Here is a 17,896-nt window from a genome sequence, read left to right on the forward strand (position 1 = left end):
GTTCATACCTGTATTTACTGTCTCCTGATCAATCATGCCACCTTCAGCAAAGCCCTCCAAATCATCCAGTTTTACCTTCTCCCAAGGAATATATGAAACTCCCAGGTCCACATCCCAGAATTGCTTATACTCTGTTTTCACACCTTTATTTAAAGCCCAGGCAATCTGAAAATAAATCCCCAAAAGATTATCTGGTTATGTATAACCTGTGAAATGTAGGACATTCACCTGGCCTCTGCAACAATAGGAACATTAATTACATTTAAAACCTCAAATTTCTTCTGCTTTATTTCTAACATACACATAGGGAAATCAAGAACACGGTATTTAAAGGACTCTTCCTGAAGTGTCAAAGAAAGCAGAAAAAGCATAGCACCTAATCAAATAATTAACTAGCAATTTTAGTATTAAGTGATCTATGTGGTCAAGTACAGGACTTCAGTATTTCACAGTATTTTTTTTTATCACCAATATGCATTTAAAACATTTTCCAGATATTTTCTAAGTATCAAGTCACAATTTTATTTAAGTATCTTCCATATTATCTGTCCAAACCTGCACTGTACGCCATATGTACCTTAACGATTCATTCTTATTTTCCATACTGTCAGTTTGAATTAATAGCTGTTAAATAATTGATTAACTGATAAAAAAAAAAAACTGTACTGCTTTTGAAATGGACACTATCTTTGGACTAAGTTCAACTTACCTTAATAATTTTAGATCCAATTTTGTAGGACCCAGAACTAAGCTTCTGAAGAGCACGATATGCATCTTGTCTATGAACCATGCAGACATATGCACAACCTCTTGGGGGAATCATCTATTGAATAAAAAAGATCCGTGGTCTTAAAAAGCAGGAAAAATGGTACTTCAGATTACCTATCTACACTGAATACTAAAATAAAAAAAAAAAAGGAGGGACTTATACTGTAACCATCACTGTAATAAGTAATTAACAATTCTGAGCATCAGCAAGAACTAAGAGTGAAGTTAGTAGAGTACAATAGTTACAACATCTCCTAGAAGCAGCAGCAAGCTGAAGAATGGGCGCTAAAAGCAGCATGACAGATTTAAATGACAAGCAGAAGGCAGAGATGCTATGGCAAAAGGTACTGAACAAGTTCTTTGCCTCAGTCTTCACTTGTGAATCAGTGACACAGATAGTGGGATGAAGTGCACAGGAAGTTGGCAGGAAGGTTGGAACTGGATGATCTTTAAGGTCCCTTCCAACTTACGCCATTCTATGATTCTACTAGACTAAATCGAAATGACTCTAAATCATGAGAAATATAGCTCCTAAGGAAAGCATGCTTTTATGGTCACATTTCATAAACACGCTCTTGTTTACAGTACCATGTATCCTTTTATAAATGATTTAGATACACTGACTGCTGTTTAGCACCCCTATGTATGCATATAACCAAGCCACTGAGGACATCACATCGCACTCTTGTCGATTAGTGAAATAAAAAATGATCTCTATTCCTAGGTCACAACACAAAGTGAAGAGGCACAACTTTGTACTTGTTAAAATCCAACTTCAAAAAAAAAAAAAAAACCAAAAAACTTGTTTTAAACTTTTAAAACTGTGCAACCAAAGTTTTTGTCATGGAAAAGCCATTTTACCATGAAGCATACTGTCTTCAGTGCTTCAAACAAAAGTACATGAAAACCAACAAGCAAATATCATAGCTACAGTTTTTAAGCAGTGATAAAAAATACATGTATCAATCACCTAAACACAAGCTTAGGCTAAAAAGGAATCCAGAGGCCTAGGTATGTTTAAGTTGCTTAAAATCCTTAAAAATGGATGATTATATGCACACTTACATTAATAGATTCTATTTGTCCAAATTCTTCAAACAAGTTGGTCAAATCTTGCTGTGTTGCCTTCTTGTCTACTTGACCTACCCAAAGAGTAGTGCTGCAAACTGCCAAGAGAAGCGTTCATGTTACAACAAGTACTAAAATGTTTGCTTACAGAACACATTATAGAATGGATATAATAGGCACAGAAATCATGGATCAAAAGCAAGAATAGTAAATCTATAACTTATTGAGCAGAGAGTAGGTAAATTAATAGAAATATTAAAAAGCTAAATGAAACAAAAACAGCTGTTCATTACAAGCGTTCACTTTTCTTGTTTTATTTTCTTTTAATCAAAATAGTTGCTTTAAAAACAATGAAAAATATTGTTTAAAAACAACGAAATGTCAGCTATTATTGCCTGCAGCAGAAAGGTCCCTCCCAGTCAAAATATTCTACGATCAGCTATAGCAAGCTGTAATAGCAATTTGTCACTAAAAAGCATACCTGTATGATTAAAAGACTTTCAATTGACTCAATAATGCTGAGAAGGACTAGCCCTCAGATTTCTCTTAGACACAACTGGCTCCTTATCTTTTGAAATTTCACAGAAGTCAATTTATTTCTCACAACAAAATGCTAAGAAACAATTCTTCAGACCTCAACTAGTGATTAACAGTGGTTGTCATATTTTGAGTTGCTTAACAAATTGAATTAAGTCAATAGGCAATTTTTTTTTTCTCCTCCAATTCTAAACTCACTTACACTCCTTAGTATCCCCCTTCTACATGAGACAGACTACCTCCAAGTACTTCAAGTGCTGATGGTCTTCTATATTGCACTTAGCATCCCTGCTTCCCCGGTCCCCATCCATTCTGATTATAGTTCCCTGCTTTGTACTCTGCTGGGAGAAATCTACACCATAAAAACTATTTGCTATTTATCATGTGAAAAGCCAGAGAATGAAAACCAGACATCTAAACGCTAGTTCTGAGTTTACAGCATCTTGGAAAGATGTTAAATACTCATACATAGAGAACAGAACACTCTTAGAAAAATGAATTCTAAATTGCTTAACTTGTCAGATACCTGACAGAATTCAGGACACCAAATAAACACAGAACCCACATCTGAAACTATGTTATCTAACCAAAGTTAAATTTGGGAGTGCAAGTTTGGTACAAAAATAAATTAAGTGCAATGTGTGCATCCCAAGAATCCAGGATCCTGAAAACACCATGCTGATACAGTAACAAAATTAATTCCATTTAAAGCACTCAGCAAACTGACTGAAGTGCACACCTTTGAACAGTGTCCACCACATACTTAAATCCCTTACAAATCCCAGTAACAAATTTTAGACCAAGTGTTGTCCATTTTCAAATGCATTGTAAAAGACAGTATTAAAGAAAAAGCATCCAGTAACTTAGTGACACTTTTGCTACTTTTCTTTTTGGAGCTAAAACTGTCAATGTAATAGCACAAGTAAAATCATCAGCAGAACAGTATGGTATTTGCTGCTCTCTAAGATGAGATCATGTACCTGCTTAAGTTGTAAGAAACACAAGAACTTAAACTTACAAAAAGAATTTGTCTATCACAGTTTGTAGAAGCTGGATATTTTTCTTTCAATGAAAAAAAAAAAGGCATTTTCCCGTTAGAACTATATTATTAGAACAGAAAACTGTTGCCACCTACCACTTAGTGTTTTTGACCGTATTGGAGGCAATCCCTTTTTCTGACGTTCTTTTTCCCTTTCCCTAGCCCTTCTTTCACTGGAGTAGGACCGAGATGACTTTCTCTTCCTTTCTCTTGATCTTGAGCGTGAACGCTTCCTGTGTTTGCGCTTACGAGAACCAGATCGTGATCTAGACCTTCTTTTCCTTGGTGACCTACAAAATAATTTACTTCAGTATGCTGAGTTTAAAAGAAAAAAAAAAAGTAATATAGTTTTATTTTTAACTACAGTCTTCAAGCTTGTTACAAATACTTCCTTTATATTTACTCAAACTGCCATTAATGTGGGGAATAGAACATATACACAGGGCTTTAAATAATAAACCAAAACAAAACACGCCTCAAGATTTCCGTAACAGTACCTGTTTTTCTGGCAGAGAAAGCCTGTCAAACTCACTCGTGTTATTTTTGTTACCTGACCAGTCCTAAAAAATTTAAGGTAGTCCAAAGCGATGCAAAACAAGCTGCCGTACATTAAATCTTCATCTAGCTCACAAATACTAAATGAACAAATTACTCGTGACAACTTTGGAAAATACAAGATTGAGAATAGTAATCACAGACTGAAATCCTGTTTAAAAAAAAAAAAAAACAAAAAACAAAAAACCTTCATTTTCTTAATACAAGTTCATTACTTCACCTTGAACGAGATCTTGAACGAGTTCTTGATCTTGAACGAACAGCAGATTTTTTTTCTTCTTGTTCAAAAATCTCCTCTTCAGCAACATCCTGTCCTTCATCTATGTCCATGTCCTGAGGTGAGACACAGTAGATATTCATAAAGATTTAATAAATACACTTACCATCTATCCAAGCATATGAAAAAATGCACGTATTTTACTTCTTTTGAAATCAATGTAATGTTTTCAACTTTTGCAATTAAAATTTAAAATTCTTTTACCTGTTGTTGAATATCCATTGAATCATCTACATTTGTTTCTGCTTCTAAAAACTGCTGTTGACTGCTCCCTTGTGAAGGTGATGCAGAGTGTTCTGAACCAAAATTCCCTTCCTGATTTTCCTCAGGGCTTGCCTAAATTGCAAATAATTATAAATCATAAGAAGCCTCACAATTCAAATTGTTTATTGTGTCAGAAATCAAGAATACACAAAACAATTGTTCAAATATTTCTCAAAAACAATTAATCTACTTTCTTTTATTTTCTTCCTTTTCATTCATATGGAGTAATTATCTACTGAGAAATACAGAAGCATAGGTTTCGAATAAATACTTATGAGACAGAAAATAAATGCAAGGAATACAGGAAATAAAATGAAAATATTCAGAAAAGTAATTGACAACTTTTATAACTTAGTTTTTACAATTATTTAATGTTTTTGTCTTCTAATAACATTATCTACTTCATTTTCCATGTATTTAATTATTTCTATATAATCTCTGTTTCTTGGTATCAGTTCCTACATTTCTTGTTGCTCCTATCTTCTCCTCCTCCCACTCTGCTCCTAATTAGGTGTTTAATACTTTTGGTTTGTGTTTCATTTTTCTTCCTCTTTCCCTGAATCCTTTTCACTGATTCTGAAGAATGGAATTAAAGAAAATATTCCTTGTAACACACTGCAGTCAGTCCTGAGGAGATCCAGTAGAACCTTGTGTCTTTTAGCTGCGATCAACATGAATGTTAAACTTATTCTATGTACCACGTAATCAAGAAGCTGAGTGGACCTGAAGGGAAATAATTTCTGTAAAACCATTTGGAATAGAAGATCAAATAATAGGGGATGAGTCATATCAACTCAATACCCATATATGTAATGTAACTTAATTTCATAAATGAAATCTAATTTACTGTCCAATTCTGCTTTTTTTTTTTTAATAGTTTGTTCTACAATAAGGTAGGCCATTTAGCTTATTATTTCAAATTACATACTATTAGCTATCTTTAGATAAGTCATATCAAAAGCTCCTGAAACAGACTCACCTTCCAGAGTTATATTTCTGTACAATCTATACAGAGTTTAAGCCAGAAATTGCTAATTACACATCTACATAAAGAAAATTTAATCTGTATCTATGTTGTACAGACGTCCTGTTACTATAGTTAAATAAAACAAAGATTTTAGTTTCTATAGAATTAAAAACTCCAAGTCACAAATTCAAAATTCCTGCTGACATGCCTGATTGAAAGCTGAGGATTGCACCTTTGCACTCATTAAAATAAAATTCTCAACAGACTGTTAAGCTTCTTGTAATTTTCATTCAATACAGAAATTTCCATTTTACTGATAAACTGATCCAAATACCCTATAGCATATCCACTATATCTGGCCAGTAAAGAGACAGAATAAACTTTTTATTTTCTAACCGAATCAGAAACTGACATCAGAATGAGAGCATAACAACACAGCATAAACTCAGAAGAACAAGATAATTTACTTTATTGTAGAGAAGACCCAATTTACACAGTTAAGAAGCAACCTTGCAATGTCTCAAGCATCTATTCTTAACTAAGAACTTCACAGGAAACAGTGGACGTTATTCTTTAGTTCAGATTCTTTAGTAGAATAATACGTTTACTGTCAAGATTTAAAGCTTGGAAGGGGAAAATTTAAGTTACAGTGCAGTCTAGTATTCTGTCCTTTTGTAGTTCTGTAGCAGCAGATTGTGCACTGCTCTCTCTGCACAGTCAGTAGCATACTGACTTCAGGGCTCATTTCCTCCTTCACAACAGCAGAAAAAGAAAAAAACCAACTTTATTTTTCCAGTAAAACAAGCTGAACAGTCAAAGAACAGTCAGTCTGTAACTCAGCTGAGGGGTACTCCTTCCTAAAAGAAGCAAAATGTATATCCAACATTCGATTCTATTTATTTTTCTGCTTGATGCATTCTCTATGCTTATTTTATTTACTCTGCAAGTTTCTACTAAATGACAACCACAAGATGGAGTTCTTACCTTTTGAGGCTGCTGTTGCTCCAGAAGTTGTTGTCTGAGATGTTCTAAATTTTGTTGCTGCAATTGTTCAGCTAGTTGGTGAAAAAGTGAGTTGTTCACAGATTCTGGTACTAATGGCCTAAAAAGAAAGAATTTTTTAAATAAGCATATTTTCTCCAAGTGGTTGATAAAGAGACTTTCACTCTTGAGTTTTAAGTTTAATTGGAGATATAGAATAATAACGATGCAGACAATGTAACATCGTTTGTTATCATCATTACTGCACCACTGACATTTATATAACTAACAAAGCAAAGAATGTGTTAACTTCAAGATAAAGTCAGAAAAACTGGCACACATACAAAACGTTTAAAAATGTATACACTTCACTTAGTAAAACGTCTTTTTTCTTTACGTTGTTTTGGTTTACTTATGCTCTCAAACAAACATCTTCCTTTCTATTTAATCCTCAAGTTCAATTAGTGCCAGCCAAATTTTAGCATTTTCCCTTAGAAACATAGTTGATCTTACAGTTGGGAAGTGGGAGTTTCCTTCTTAGACTCTTCATTTTGTTCAGATTCTTCCCCAAAGTCAAATCTGTCCATCAGCTTCTAGGAGAAAGCAAAGTAAGCCTTACTGAGTGAGCACTCCTCATAAAATATATGTTTTATGTACATTTAGTTTTCAAAAGAAAAATGTTTTTATTTCTCAATTAAAAAAAAATTAGTTTGGCAAACTGAATGCCATACTAGTATCACTACCAAACTTCTCAATGCATCAAACCCCAAGTCTCAGCTGTGGCTTTCTTGAGCTCTGCCTGCTGTTGCAAGCAGAACTACACGTGCTTTCCATAGTAAATAACAGCTTATTTGGAAAAAGGCTTACAAAGAGATTAATTTTATGCGATGGTACCTTTATTCAATCCTTTGGCAATCAATGAACTACTGTGCTCATATCATGAGAAGATCTACAGCTTGATTACCTCACAGAAAATCACAGTATTAGGGTTAGGGTTCAGTAGCTTTTTGTTTTCTTAAGACAAGACTAAAGAAGGAGTATGAAAAATTGCAACAAATGTTACTTCTTACTCAGACCGAGTTTTTTCTTTAACTATACATCGAGAGAGCAGTGCTATCGAATTCATGTCCATACAACCTTTCACCTTGGAAGTCTTCCAAAAAGCAGTTATTACTGTACTTCAAGATATCCTAACTTCTCAAATATTGTTCTCTCAGAAGAAAAGACTGGAGTATGGAACACAGGTGAGGCATTTGGAAGTAACAAGGTAAAAAAAGTCTGAACCACTGTCATGATTTAGTAGCCCTTCTGTTTCACGATGCTTTACTTCTTTCCAGTTACTGGAGACCATGAAGAATAAAGCACAAGATGATTAAGAGACTCCGACCAACCAAGAATTTTTAGAACTATTTTCCCAGTGAAATAATCTAGTACAAATGAAAGTGGGATTGTCTCTAAGAGAAAACAGGTGAGGGCATTGTCCAAACACCACTTGAACATTGACAGGAGTGGAGCAACAGTCATCTCCCTAGGAAGGTGGTTCCAGTGTTTGACTGCTCTTGCAGTTAAGAAATTGAGAGAGCTTATGGGTGAGATGTGAAAATCCTGAGTAACGTGGACCATACGTATCCCACCCATTTAAAGAAAGCTTCTTGTTTTATCTTCAAATTGCTTTACTTTGTTAGGATATATTCACTGAAAACATGCAAAATACTGCATCTCTGAACAAAATATGCATTTTTAGAAAGCACCCAATTTCCTCTTTAAAATATAATTAATTATCATATATCTTCCACCACTACAAAGTAGAAAGGAAAATAAAAAACCAAGTACAATTTAAATAGGAATAATCACAGACAATGAATTCAACAACTGATGATACAAAAAAATTTCATACTGTCATAAGCCAAAAATCAAAGAAATTCCAGCCAATAGAGGCAAACGTGTAGCATGATTTCTGATTAAATTTGCCTTTAGTAAATATAAAATAGTAGATATTAAAGGGAAATTTTTGAATTTAAACATTTTTAAGTTGGAGGAGAATTGTCTTTCCAAAGCTAACAAACATTTAAGTATACTAAATATTAGGATACCTAACATCAATCCACTACACATAAACATGTATAAAACCAGAACTTCTATGAATGCCACACCTATTAATCTAATTACTTAAGAATACATTCAGAAAAAGCAATGGGAACTGTAAAAGATATGAAAAAAAGCTTTTTATTGCAAGGGAAATAAAATTCTTCTGAAGCAGCAGACAGGGAGGATCACCTCCCTCGACCTGATGGTCACACCCTTTTCAATGCACTCCGGGATACCACTGGCCTTCTTGGCCACAAGGGCACACCGATGGCTCATGGCCAACCTGTTGTCCACCAGGATACCCAGGTTCCTTTCTGCAGAGCTCCTCTCCAGCAGATCAGTCCCAACCTGTACTGATGCATGTGTTTACTCCTCCCCTGGTGCAAGACTCTATACTTGCCCTTCTTGAATCTCATCAGGTTCCTCTCTGCCCAACTCTCCAGTCTGTCCAGGTCTTGTTGAATGGCCACACAGCCTCCTGGTACATCAGCCATTCCTCACAGCCTTGTGTCATCAGCAAACTTGCTGAGGGTGGACTCTATCCCACCATCCAGGTCACTGATGAAGATATTGAACATGATCAGATCCAATACTGATCCCTGGGGAACGCTGCTAGTTGCAGACCTCCAACTAGACTGCACCAATGATCGCAATCCTCTGAAATCTGCCAGTCAGCCAGTTCTCTTCTTGCTCAGTTTCCTGTAGTGTTGATGGGCTGGTGTTTGTTCTCCCCTGAAGCTTTGTTCCAGACTGACTCAGCCTTACTCAGAACTAACCTCAGAGGTTATGGTGGAGCACTTGCCCAATGTGATGGTCCCCCTCTAAATTCAGCTTGCTAGTGTCTTTCTTGTGCAGGTGGGGGGCCAAAACTGGATGCGACACTCCAGATGCGTGTCTAGAGACTGCCGAATACAGGTGAGTCGACCATTGCCATTAATCCTTTATTCATATACCTCAGGTTCATTACAAGAGTTGCTATGTAGGACAAGATCCCTGAGAGTAAATTCCTGCAGGCTTATAGCTAACAAGACACTTGCTACTGACCCACAGGTAAAGTATAGCCAATTAGTTGCTACTTGAACCCAGTTATGCAAATAATTGTTTTACCTATCTGGATGTCCACCTGAAGAGATTATAATGTATTCAGTTGGACACAAAACATTGTGCAAGGGGATATCAAATTCTGTGTTAAAGTCAGAGTAATTGTATCCACTATTCTCCTCTCATCCTCAAAAGCAGTCTATCCATCATCAGAGGAAACCAGGTCAGTCAGGTGTGATTAGCCCTTGGTAAATCCATGCTGGCTGTTTCCAATCAATTTGTCTTTTGCACACCCAAAACTGCCTTCCAGAAGTACTAGCTCCACAGAGCTAAGCGAGGCTAACCGGTTTGTAGTTTTCTTGGGTGATCTTCTAGCCTGCTTCGAAGGATGCAACTTTTCCAGTTGTTAGGGACCTCCTCTAATCTCTTTTTTTTTAAATAAAAAAAAAAACACAACAAACAAACTACTAGAAGGTACAACTCTTGCTGAGCGCTGAAGAGAAATTCTGATTATGTTATATAAAGTAGCTTTCAACTATTCTGAAAACCAAAAAGGTGCACCACTTCTTCAGTTCATTCTTTCCAAATGTAGGTGGATGCCCAGTAGGCAAACAAGAGACAATTGGTCACAAACTGGCTTACAGAAGGTTCTGTCTAAACATCAGGAAGCAGTTCTATACACTGTAGGCGACAGAGCAACTGGTACAAGTTGCCCCAAGAGGCTGTGCAGTTGCCTCTTTGGAGATCTTCAAAATCTCTGGATGTGGTCCTGGACACTGTGATCCCCTGCTTGAGCAGGACTAAAAGACCTCCAGAAATCCCTTTGGATCTTAACCGTTGTCTAATTCTGTGATGCTACGTAGGAATGATCAACTTTGACCATCTGCTGCCTGATACACATCAGATTTCTTAAAGTCCTTCTGTCTTTGTAAGACAAATCTGAGACAATAGATTTTTCTGTCTCCTTGCTCTAGATAACTTACTATACATTTTGTATCTCCCATGACATATTTTAATTGATCAACTTATTTACCCTCTTTCCAGTCTCTTTATGAAGGATTTTGTTAAAGTAGGTTTTTTGAGAAGTCAATGTATGTATATTAACTGGTTCTTTTTTTTTTTTTTTAAATACAGAATTATCAACACACAATTTTCACTTACTGAAGTTCTATTTCATGTTACAAGGTTGATTTGTAATTCTCATTGTTATATTTGTTAATAACTTACTTTCTTATGAAGACTAGAGCCCCAGAGATTAAGCAACTATATGACTTATACTCCAAAGCTGTAAACAATCTAGCATTGCTGTTCATTGTCCAAGTGTCAAAACAAACAAAAATATCAGAAAGGTATCTCTAACAATATTTTCACCTAGTATTTTTTTTAATTTGTGAGAAGTTTTTGGCTTTGTTTTTGTTAAATTCTGACATACTGACATACTACTATGATGCAATGTTAACTACTACTACTACCTATAGCAATTGCCAGCATGGTTATTGATCCCTGGCATTCAACCCTATTCATTTTTTATCTTCTTTTTTTTTAATCTAAGTATATTTAAGAGACACGTAAATAGCAGCACACACAACTTTTTTCACTTCAAGGTTTTGTTTGTTTCTACATTTTGATATCCTTTAAAAAATGTCCCATGACTAGCTTTAACTAAAATTATTATTCCTTAACTCACCTCACTTTGTGGGTGAGAAGGTTTTTTGTCCTTCATAATGTAAGAAAATAACAAATACAATCTCCTTTTACTCTTCTTGGAAAACTAGGTATATAAATTTTTATATGTTTCTCTTTCACTGCTCTGTAGGAAATCATTTCATGCATTAGATAATAAATTCAGGTAGGGAAGAACACAAAACATGGTCAAATTCTCCTCACCACTGTGCTTCAAAGAGTTAAGAAAAACACAGAACAATGTCTTAACTTCTTAAATTCAAATTCATGTTCATATAAATGCCATTTAGCTTTAAACTCATTCAAGCTACGTATTTGAATTTATACTACTCTCCCCAGACATTTTTTTAATTTTCAAGATAGAGCACTATCTCATATTTATGTATTTTTAATACCTCTACAGCCATACAGTGAAATCCAACAGATGACTTTCTTACTTAGATGTATTTAACAATAAAAGTTTCCATTATTCTACTTCTACCTTATTAAAAGAGACACTCTGTTCCAACGGATTAAGTGTATTGGCAGCAGCAGCTGCAGCTGTAAGTTGTGCAGTTAGGGCCTGTAACTGAACGACAAGACCAGCATCCAGGGCTTGAAGTAGTGAAGGCTGCGGTTTCTGCTGCTGTATCTGCAGCGTCTGTATCAACTGCTGAAGCTAAAAGAGAAAAGACAACTACATTAAACAACATGTATTTTTAAAAACAGCCTTTTCCTCTTCCAACTAGGAAAAAACCTCATGAATGTAGTATTGTCTAACCTATGACTATTAATTTATTTTAATCCGTTTTCATTTATGGCAAATTATGTTCCCACTTACAGGCCAATTTGTTTTCAGTGGCTGATAAGACATGCAGATGCTTCTTCCTCCTAACTTGCTCTGAGAGGTTGCATGATGACCAGTCACCACTCAGGATTTCCTGTTTTCTACGTTTCCCTCTCTTCTGCTTCTCCAGTTTGATTCCTTCTGACCTGAAAAAAATCTGTTAGCCCACTCCAGCTTCCTGAGGACCCATCTATATTAGGAAAATTCGTATCCTGTAATACCACTTGTGTAGAGCAAATAACTGCACTGTTGCTAGATGCACTTTAAGCCTTCATTAAGAATTTCTGCTTGTATCTTTCTGTAAGTCATGAGGAAAATCTCATGCCGAAACTCAGGGCTGCACTTAAAGAATGCAACTGCCATGCTATGTGAACCAAATCATGAGAAGCAAATTAATCAAGAATTAACAATAAAACTTAACTTTCTACATTGGCATTATGTATAGCTCTATCTTTAGATAAAATGCTCCTATAGCAGTTAATGCACTGTGGAACCACAAGCTGCAGTTCCGGGACAACAACTGCCCAGTAATAACTCCAAACTCCTCCATCCAGTATGGCAAAGAACTGTACAACCAAGCGCTGAATCTGCGTTTCTCATTTAAAAACAAAACAAAACAAAAAAACACAACAAAAAACCCATGGCTAAAAGTATATGTTATTTTTTGTTTGTTGGCTTTTAAAGAACCACGTTCTGCAATCCAAAAGAGGACTGGATTATACTGGAAACAACACTGCAGATCATCAGAGGAGGAATACTTGGAACTGTAGTGAATGTTCCAGAGTGGACCCAAAGATTTTATCAGGGTTTATTAGGATACCCTATGAGTTGTCTCCTTCAAATCTAGAGAAGGAAAACAAAGTAAAATAATGTATCTCTCATAAAGGCTTTTTAGAACTAACATACCAAAAAGAATATCCAATTATCTACAGTGTGTCATGTTTTCCCTGTCCCAACTTACTATAATATTTTTTTTAAAGCAGTTGTTCCGTGAAGGAAATGAAAGGCTAACTTTATCATGTGCAGATCTGTTCATCTGTTGAACAGAGACACACCCATTAAACTGTACCAATATATCTTAATGAAAAAAGAAAAGGTACAATCTTTAAGGAAAGAAGACCTCCTGAAGTACCTCAAAATTAGAAAAACAGTCTTTTGACCTTCCACACGGCAGACCCTTACAGACTAATCTTTGGTTATCCCTGGAAAAGGGTTGAGCAAATCCAGGCAGTTCAAACTCTGCTGACATAAATGCCCAATTATCTTTAAGTTCTTGTTACACCTGCTGATAAGGTTCAACACTAAGATATTAAGACTTCAATTGCTCTCTTTTTAGTAGGGTTGACAAGAAACTCTGTAAGTTCATTATACCATCTTCACCATAATGCATCAGAAATGCTCAATCTTTTTTCAAGATTGTTTTGAGGCTACCTTCTAATAACATGAAGTAACTTCCTGTTCCTTAAGTACAGAATCCTCTGGAAATGCTTCAGTTACTGTTTTACTTTACTAAGAGTTTCACTAACTACAGCAATAGACAAAGCTGAAAAGCTTCCCACCTCCTTCTTGGTTGTTCCACAAAAGATGAGCAAATACAACACATCCACCCTGTACACTGCTCTGAGTAGGAAGGAATCAAACTGAAGAAGCAAAGATGGAAGCTCTTGAGTGGGAAAATCCTGAGCGGTCACCATTCTAGCTGCATATTCTTGCCGTTCACACCTTTGTTACTCTGTTCTCTGCTATATTTAGACTCTTATTTTACCTACATGTGTTCTCGCCCACAAAACACTCTCTTGGAATGAAATCAAGGATTTTGGAGCTTTGGGGAATGAGTGGAGTGACTCAGAGAACATGAAGAAGAGATGGACAGAGGATGGAAACATTTTTACAGAAAGCTGCCTGCCTGCGCTCAGCTTTGGGCTACAAGGACAAGCAGTTCATCACATGTCGTGCTTCAAGCCACATCAATGAGTTGAGCAGTTAGAAACTGAGCACAAACCCAGTCACTTCTCAAAGATTTTTTTGAATGCTGCAAAAATAAAAACGTGTTTAGCTGTCTGAAATATAAAGAATGCACTTTCAGAATGAGAACATTTCCACCATATAATTCTGTGCAATGTTTAGCATCTTCAGAGCATCCAGCAGAGAAATATGCTTAAACTGGCATTCTATTTCATACCTGCATTCATGAAAACTTAATGCTGCTTTGGATTTAGTCATTTGCAATATTAAATATAAAAGAAATTATACGTATTATAGGCCACCTTATCTGAAATCACATTCTGGGATATTTTTAAGGAACAAAGAATGCTGGTTATATAAGGTAACAGGAAATTTTGGTTTACCAAACTTACTTGTGATGAATAACCTCATTGGATAGTTAATATGAATACTGGACAAAAAATTGGACATGAGATTTCCATGAAAACTGCATTCCTTCAACAACACCTCAAAGACATAGAGTATTAAAGACTGTACAGTGTAAATGCCTACAGAATATTCACCTGTTGGCCTTGGGGACTCTGTAAAATCTGGGCAACAGCAGCAAGCGTATCTGTATTAGCAATCTGAGATACCCAAGGATCAGGTAAACTTTGCACCACATTGGCTGGAGTAACTGGAGTCACAGGTGTTCCTAAAAGAAAGAAAATCCAATATGTCACAATATTTTAACATACAGACTTAGAAACAGTGCTGGGGGAGAGGGGAAACTGTTGTAAAAGAAATGATAAATCAAACATGAATATTCTTGTTTATTTTCTAGAGCAATGACTTCTGGACTGCAAGAAATCACATTATAAAGCAACTCTAACCTTCCCAGGACACTAAAACCAGTTACTGAGAACTAGGAAACACTCCATTAACATGAGCAAAACTATTTTTCTGACACACATACAGAACACAAAGAAATAAAACAGATTCACATCAGCATTTTTCAAGTAGCAGCTTTGCTGTGTAAGTGTAGTTCACAGCTCTTTCCATTATTGACCTAAGGGAACCACTAACAATAACACCGATAAATGTAAAATACAAGAAGGTCAAGCAACCCAATTCAGTTTCACACAGTAATCTAAACCACCCAGTGGAAGCAATATCTTTTAAATGGTAATAGTAATCCATTCAGAAATATCAATTAATAAAAAATTTACTGGGCTTACACTTTACACTCAGAAGGAACCTTGAGGTTTCTACTAAAATTCCAGCCTGCAGCAATTAGATTCTTTAAGATTGCCCATTTAATCTGTCTTTTTTTTTGTTTGTTTTCCTCCTAATATTTCTTTGAGAGGAACTTTGTGATCATCTAATTGTTGCTTTCTTTCCATAATCCAGAATCTCTCTTCATCCCTGTAAATACCCTTTGAGCTTTTAGCTCAAAAATAGAGATATGCTGATGAATATCAAGTGAAAACATGATATTTTCGTATTAACATAACAGATTATCAACAGCATAACTGATTATCACTTAAACAGGAAATTTGCATCAAAATTAAAAAAAAAAAAAAGCATTACAGCAAAGTTGTGATTTCAACATTTTAAAGTAATCAAACTAATGAAAATACAAAACACTGAGGTAGAAGATGCATTATGTCACAGAATAGGAACATCTGCATATTTGTAGACACCACTGAAAGATAAGATTATCTACCTTCTTGATTTTCAGCAAAGGATCAGCAAAAAGTGAGTAATAAGATCAGTTCCATATGTGCCAAAAATAATTTTATAAATAAAATTTCCCATACATCCCAATCTTCAAGGAAAAATTCTCCACAACATGAAAAATGTTGAAAAGCCAGCTCCCTAGCATCTATTCACGTAAGACGATCAAGGCATATAAAAATGTCAGTGTTAGGTAACTTTAGCTGTACTCTATAAGCAGCTTTTTGCCCACTTGGCTCTTACTCCAAACAAGGGGGAGGAGGAGGTATGTTAGTAGATGCAGCTTGTTTTATCAATGTGGGGTTTTCTGTTCAAAATTATTGCCTGTTGACCAGCAAAAGTAAAAGATCCCCATCTGACATTATCTAATCAGCATGTTCAGTACTAAAGATAGCAAAAAGATACCGATGGGTTCTCTCTTCAACGGTCAAGTATCTTTCAAGTATCTTCTTCTTTGCCTTTAAGGTGTAAAAGTAGGTCTTACTGCACTGTTACTCAATATGAAATTACTTAAGATACACAGTTGGAAAGTAAACATAATGAGCTTTGTTTCGGTTTTGCTATTTTCCTAATCTGAATGCTGGCTACAGTACATTCCTTTCTGGATTTCATTGGATTTATCAAAAGTGAACCAGTGAGGCAGGTTTTTTTGGGTTTGTTTTTTTTTTTCCTCTCTCTCTTCCTTCCAGCACTTTAACAGCCGAGGTACCAAAGCTGACAGAAGGGTTTCGATAGAATGTAATTTATTCAATTTTAATCTGGTTTTGTTTACCTGGTGTATTGTTGCTCATAGCAGCAGTAGTACTGGGCAAGACGGGGGTCACAACTGGTGGAGGAATTCCTGCTGCCATATCCAAAAGAGGCTGAATAATTTCACTCTTGAACACGTTATTTTTCTGCCATAAGTTTAGCACTCTGACAATTTTACTCTAAAATGATAAAAAAAAAAAAAAAAAAAAAAAAGAGGATCTGTGTCATGATTACATTTTTGTTATTGTGAATTACTGAAGTTTTAACCAGCAATTCCAATCTGTTTAGACTGAAGCGCCTTTGGATTTACAAAACTACAAACCCTAGGAATAGTTACATCAAAGATGTCTAACCCGTGAACCTGGCCTGACATATACAGGCTGTACATAACACACACAGGATATACATCCTTCAGTAAAAAAATAATTAATTTAGAATTACTAACTAACTTAATTATACACATCTTCCCCCATCCCTGCGCTCAGAAAACCAAAATTAAAGAAAAACATACAAATGTGTAAAGGAGAAGCCTTCAGTAAGGTCCACTCTAGTAAGCAAAATATGAGATCAACATCTTTATTCTTTAAAGGAAACACACTAAAACTGCTTTGATTAGAAGAAGTTATACTAAATGTTTTACCTTGTCATCCCCAGGACAACGATACAAGTTCTGAAAAGTGCTGATGATGTTATTGCTGAATCTTGGAGCAAATACATCCTTCTCTTGCCCAAACTGATGCCGGGACTGCCTCACAATCGAATCAATGACGTACAGACCAGGCACCTTGTATTCTGGTTTGCACTACAAATAACAGTAATTTATGATATTCATACATCAAAAATAACACAAATCATTACTGGCAGACTAAACAGAAACAGCTTCATCTAAATTTTTCAAAATGTTCACTATTTATTAGATTTTAGAAAAGTATAAAACTGTCTCAAACAGAAGCCGCCAGCCCTTACTGTTCAATTTGTCACAGTTACATAAACTCCACAAATATGTATATAGCTTGAATTTCATTTGCTACCACTAACAAAATAAAAAACCTCTTTAGAGTCTAGCTAGTAAAAATCAGCACATGAACAACAAAATCTTTTTTAAAGACACATTATTTTAAAAGATGTAGAGCAGCATAAAGCACAAACAAAAATACCACATTTCACACTAGAAAAGAGTAAAAGTTAAGTGGTCATCTTTAATTTTAAAAACTGTGCCAAAAACCTGGTAGAAAAGCAAAAGCAACCATCACTCATTAGATTACTTTCATTTATTTTGCTGGAAGATTCATAGGCTTCTTTTAACATTAAATGAACACACACAGAAATAGTTCCAACACAGTATCTGCAGTCATTGAAGTCAAAATATTACATAAATATAAAATGAGGACA

The 17,896-nt window shown here is 35.4% G+C and overlaps 1 protein-coding gene across 9 annotated transcripts in view; it reads right to left on the bottom strand.

Moving 5' to 3' along the window:
• Positions 1 to 17,896, bottom strand: part of SCAF8 (SR-related CTD associated factor 8) — a 155,891-nt gene that overhangs the window by 102,185 nt on the left and 35,810 nt on the right. For all 9 annotated transcript variants that reach the window (XR_008207734.1, XR_008207735.1, XR_008207732.1 and 6 more), the window contains 12 exons: positions 17,145 to 17,306; positions 16,527 to 16,683; positions 14,602 to 14,732; positions 11,750 to 11,926; positions 6,970 to 7,049; positions 6,460 to 6,577; positions 4,449 to 4,580; positions 4,188 to 4,300; positions 3,509 to 3,702; positions 1,834 to 1,934; positions 710 to 823; positions 9 to 165 (listed from right to left, as the gene is read on the bottom strand). Coding sequence is in view for 5 of the 9 variants with exons in the window: in XM_052686894.1 (XP_052542854.1) it covers positions 9 to 165; positions 710 to 823; positions 1,834 to 1,934; positions 3,509 to 3,702; positions 4,188 to 4,300; positions 4,449 to 4,580; positions 6,460 to 6,577; positions 6,970 to 7,049; positions 11,750 to 11,926; positions 14,602 to 14,732; positions 16,527 to 16,683; positions 17,145 to 17,306 (1,636 nt within the window). In the remaining 4 variants the exon portion in view is untranslated. The remainder of the gene's footprint in view (positions 1 to 8; positions 166 to 709; positions 824 to 1,833; positions 1,935 to 3,508; positions 3,703 to 4,187; positions 4,301 to 4,448; positions 4,581 to 6,459; positions 6,578 to 6,969; positions 7,050 to 11,749; positions 11,927 to 14,601; positions 14,733 to 16,526; positions 16,684 to 17,144; positions 17,307 to 17,896) is intronic.

The sequence above is a fragment of the Tympanuchus pallidicinctus genome, unplaced genomic scaffold, assembly GCF_026119805.1.
Source record: "Tympanuchus pallidicinctus isolate F22 unplaced genomic scaffold, pur_lepc_1.0 scaffold1, whole genome shotgun sequence".
Lineage (NCBI taxonomy): Eukaryota > Metazoa > Chordata > Aves > Galliformes > Phasianidae > Tympanuchus > Tympanuchus pallidicinctus.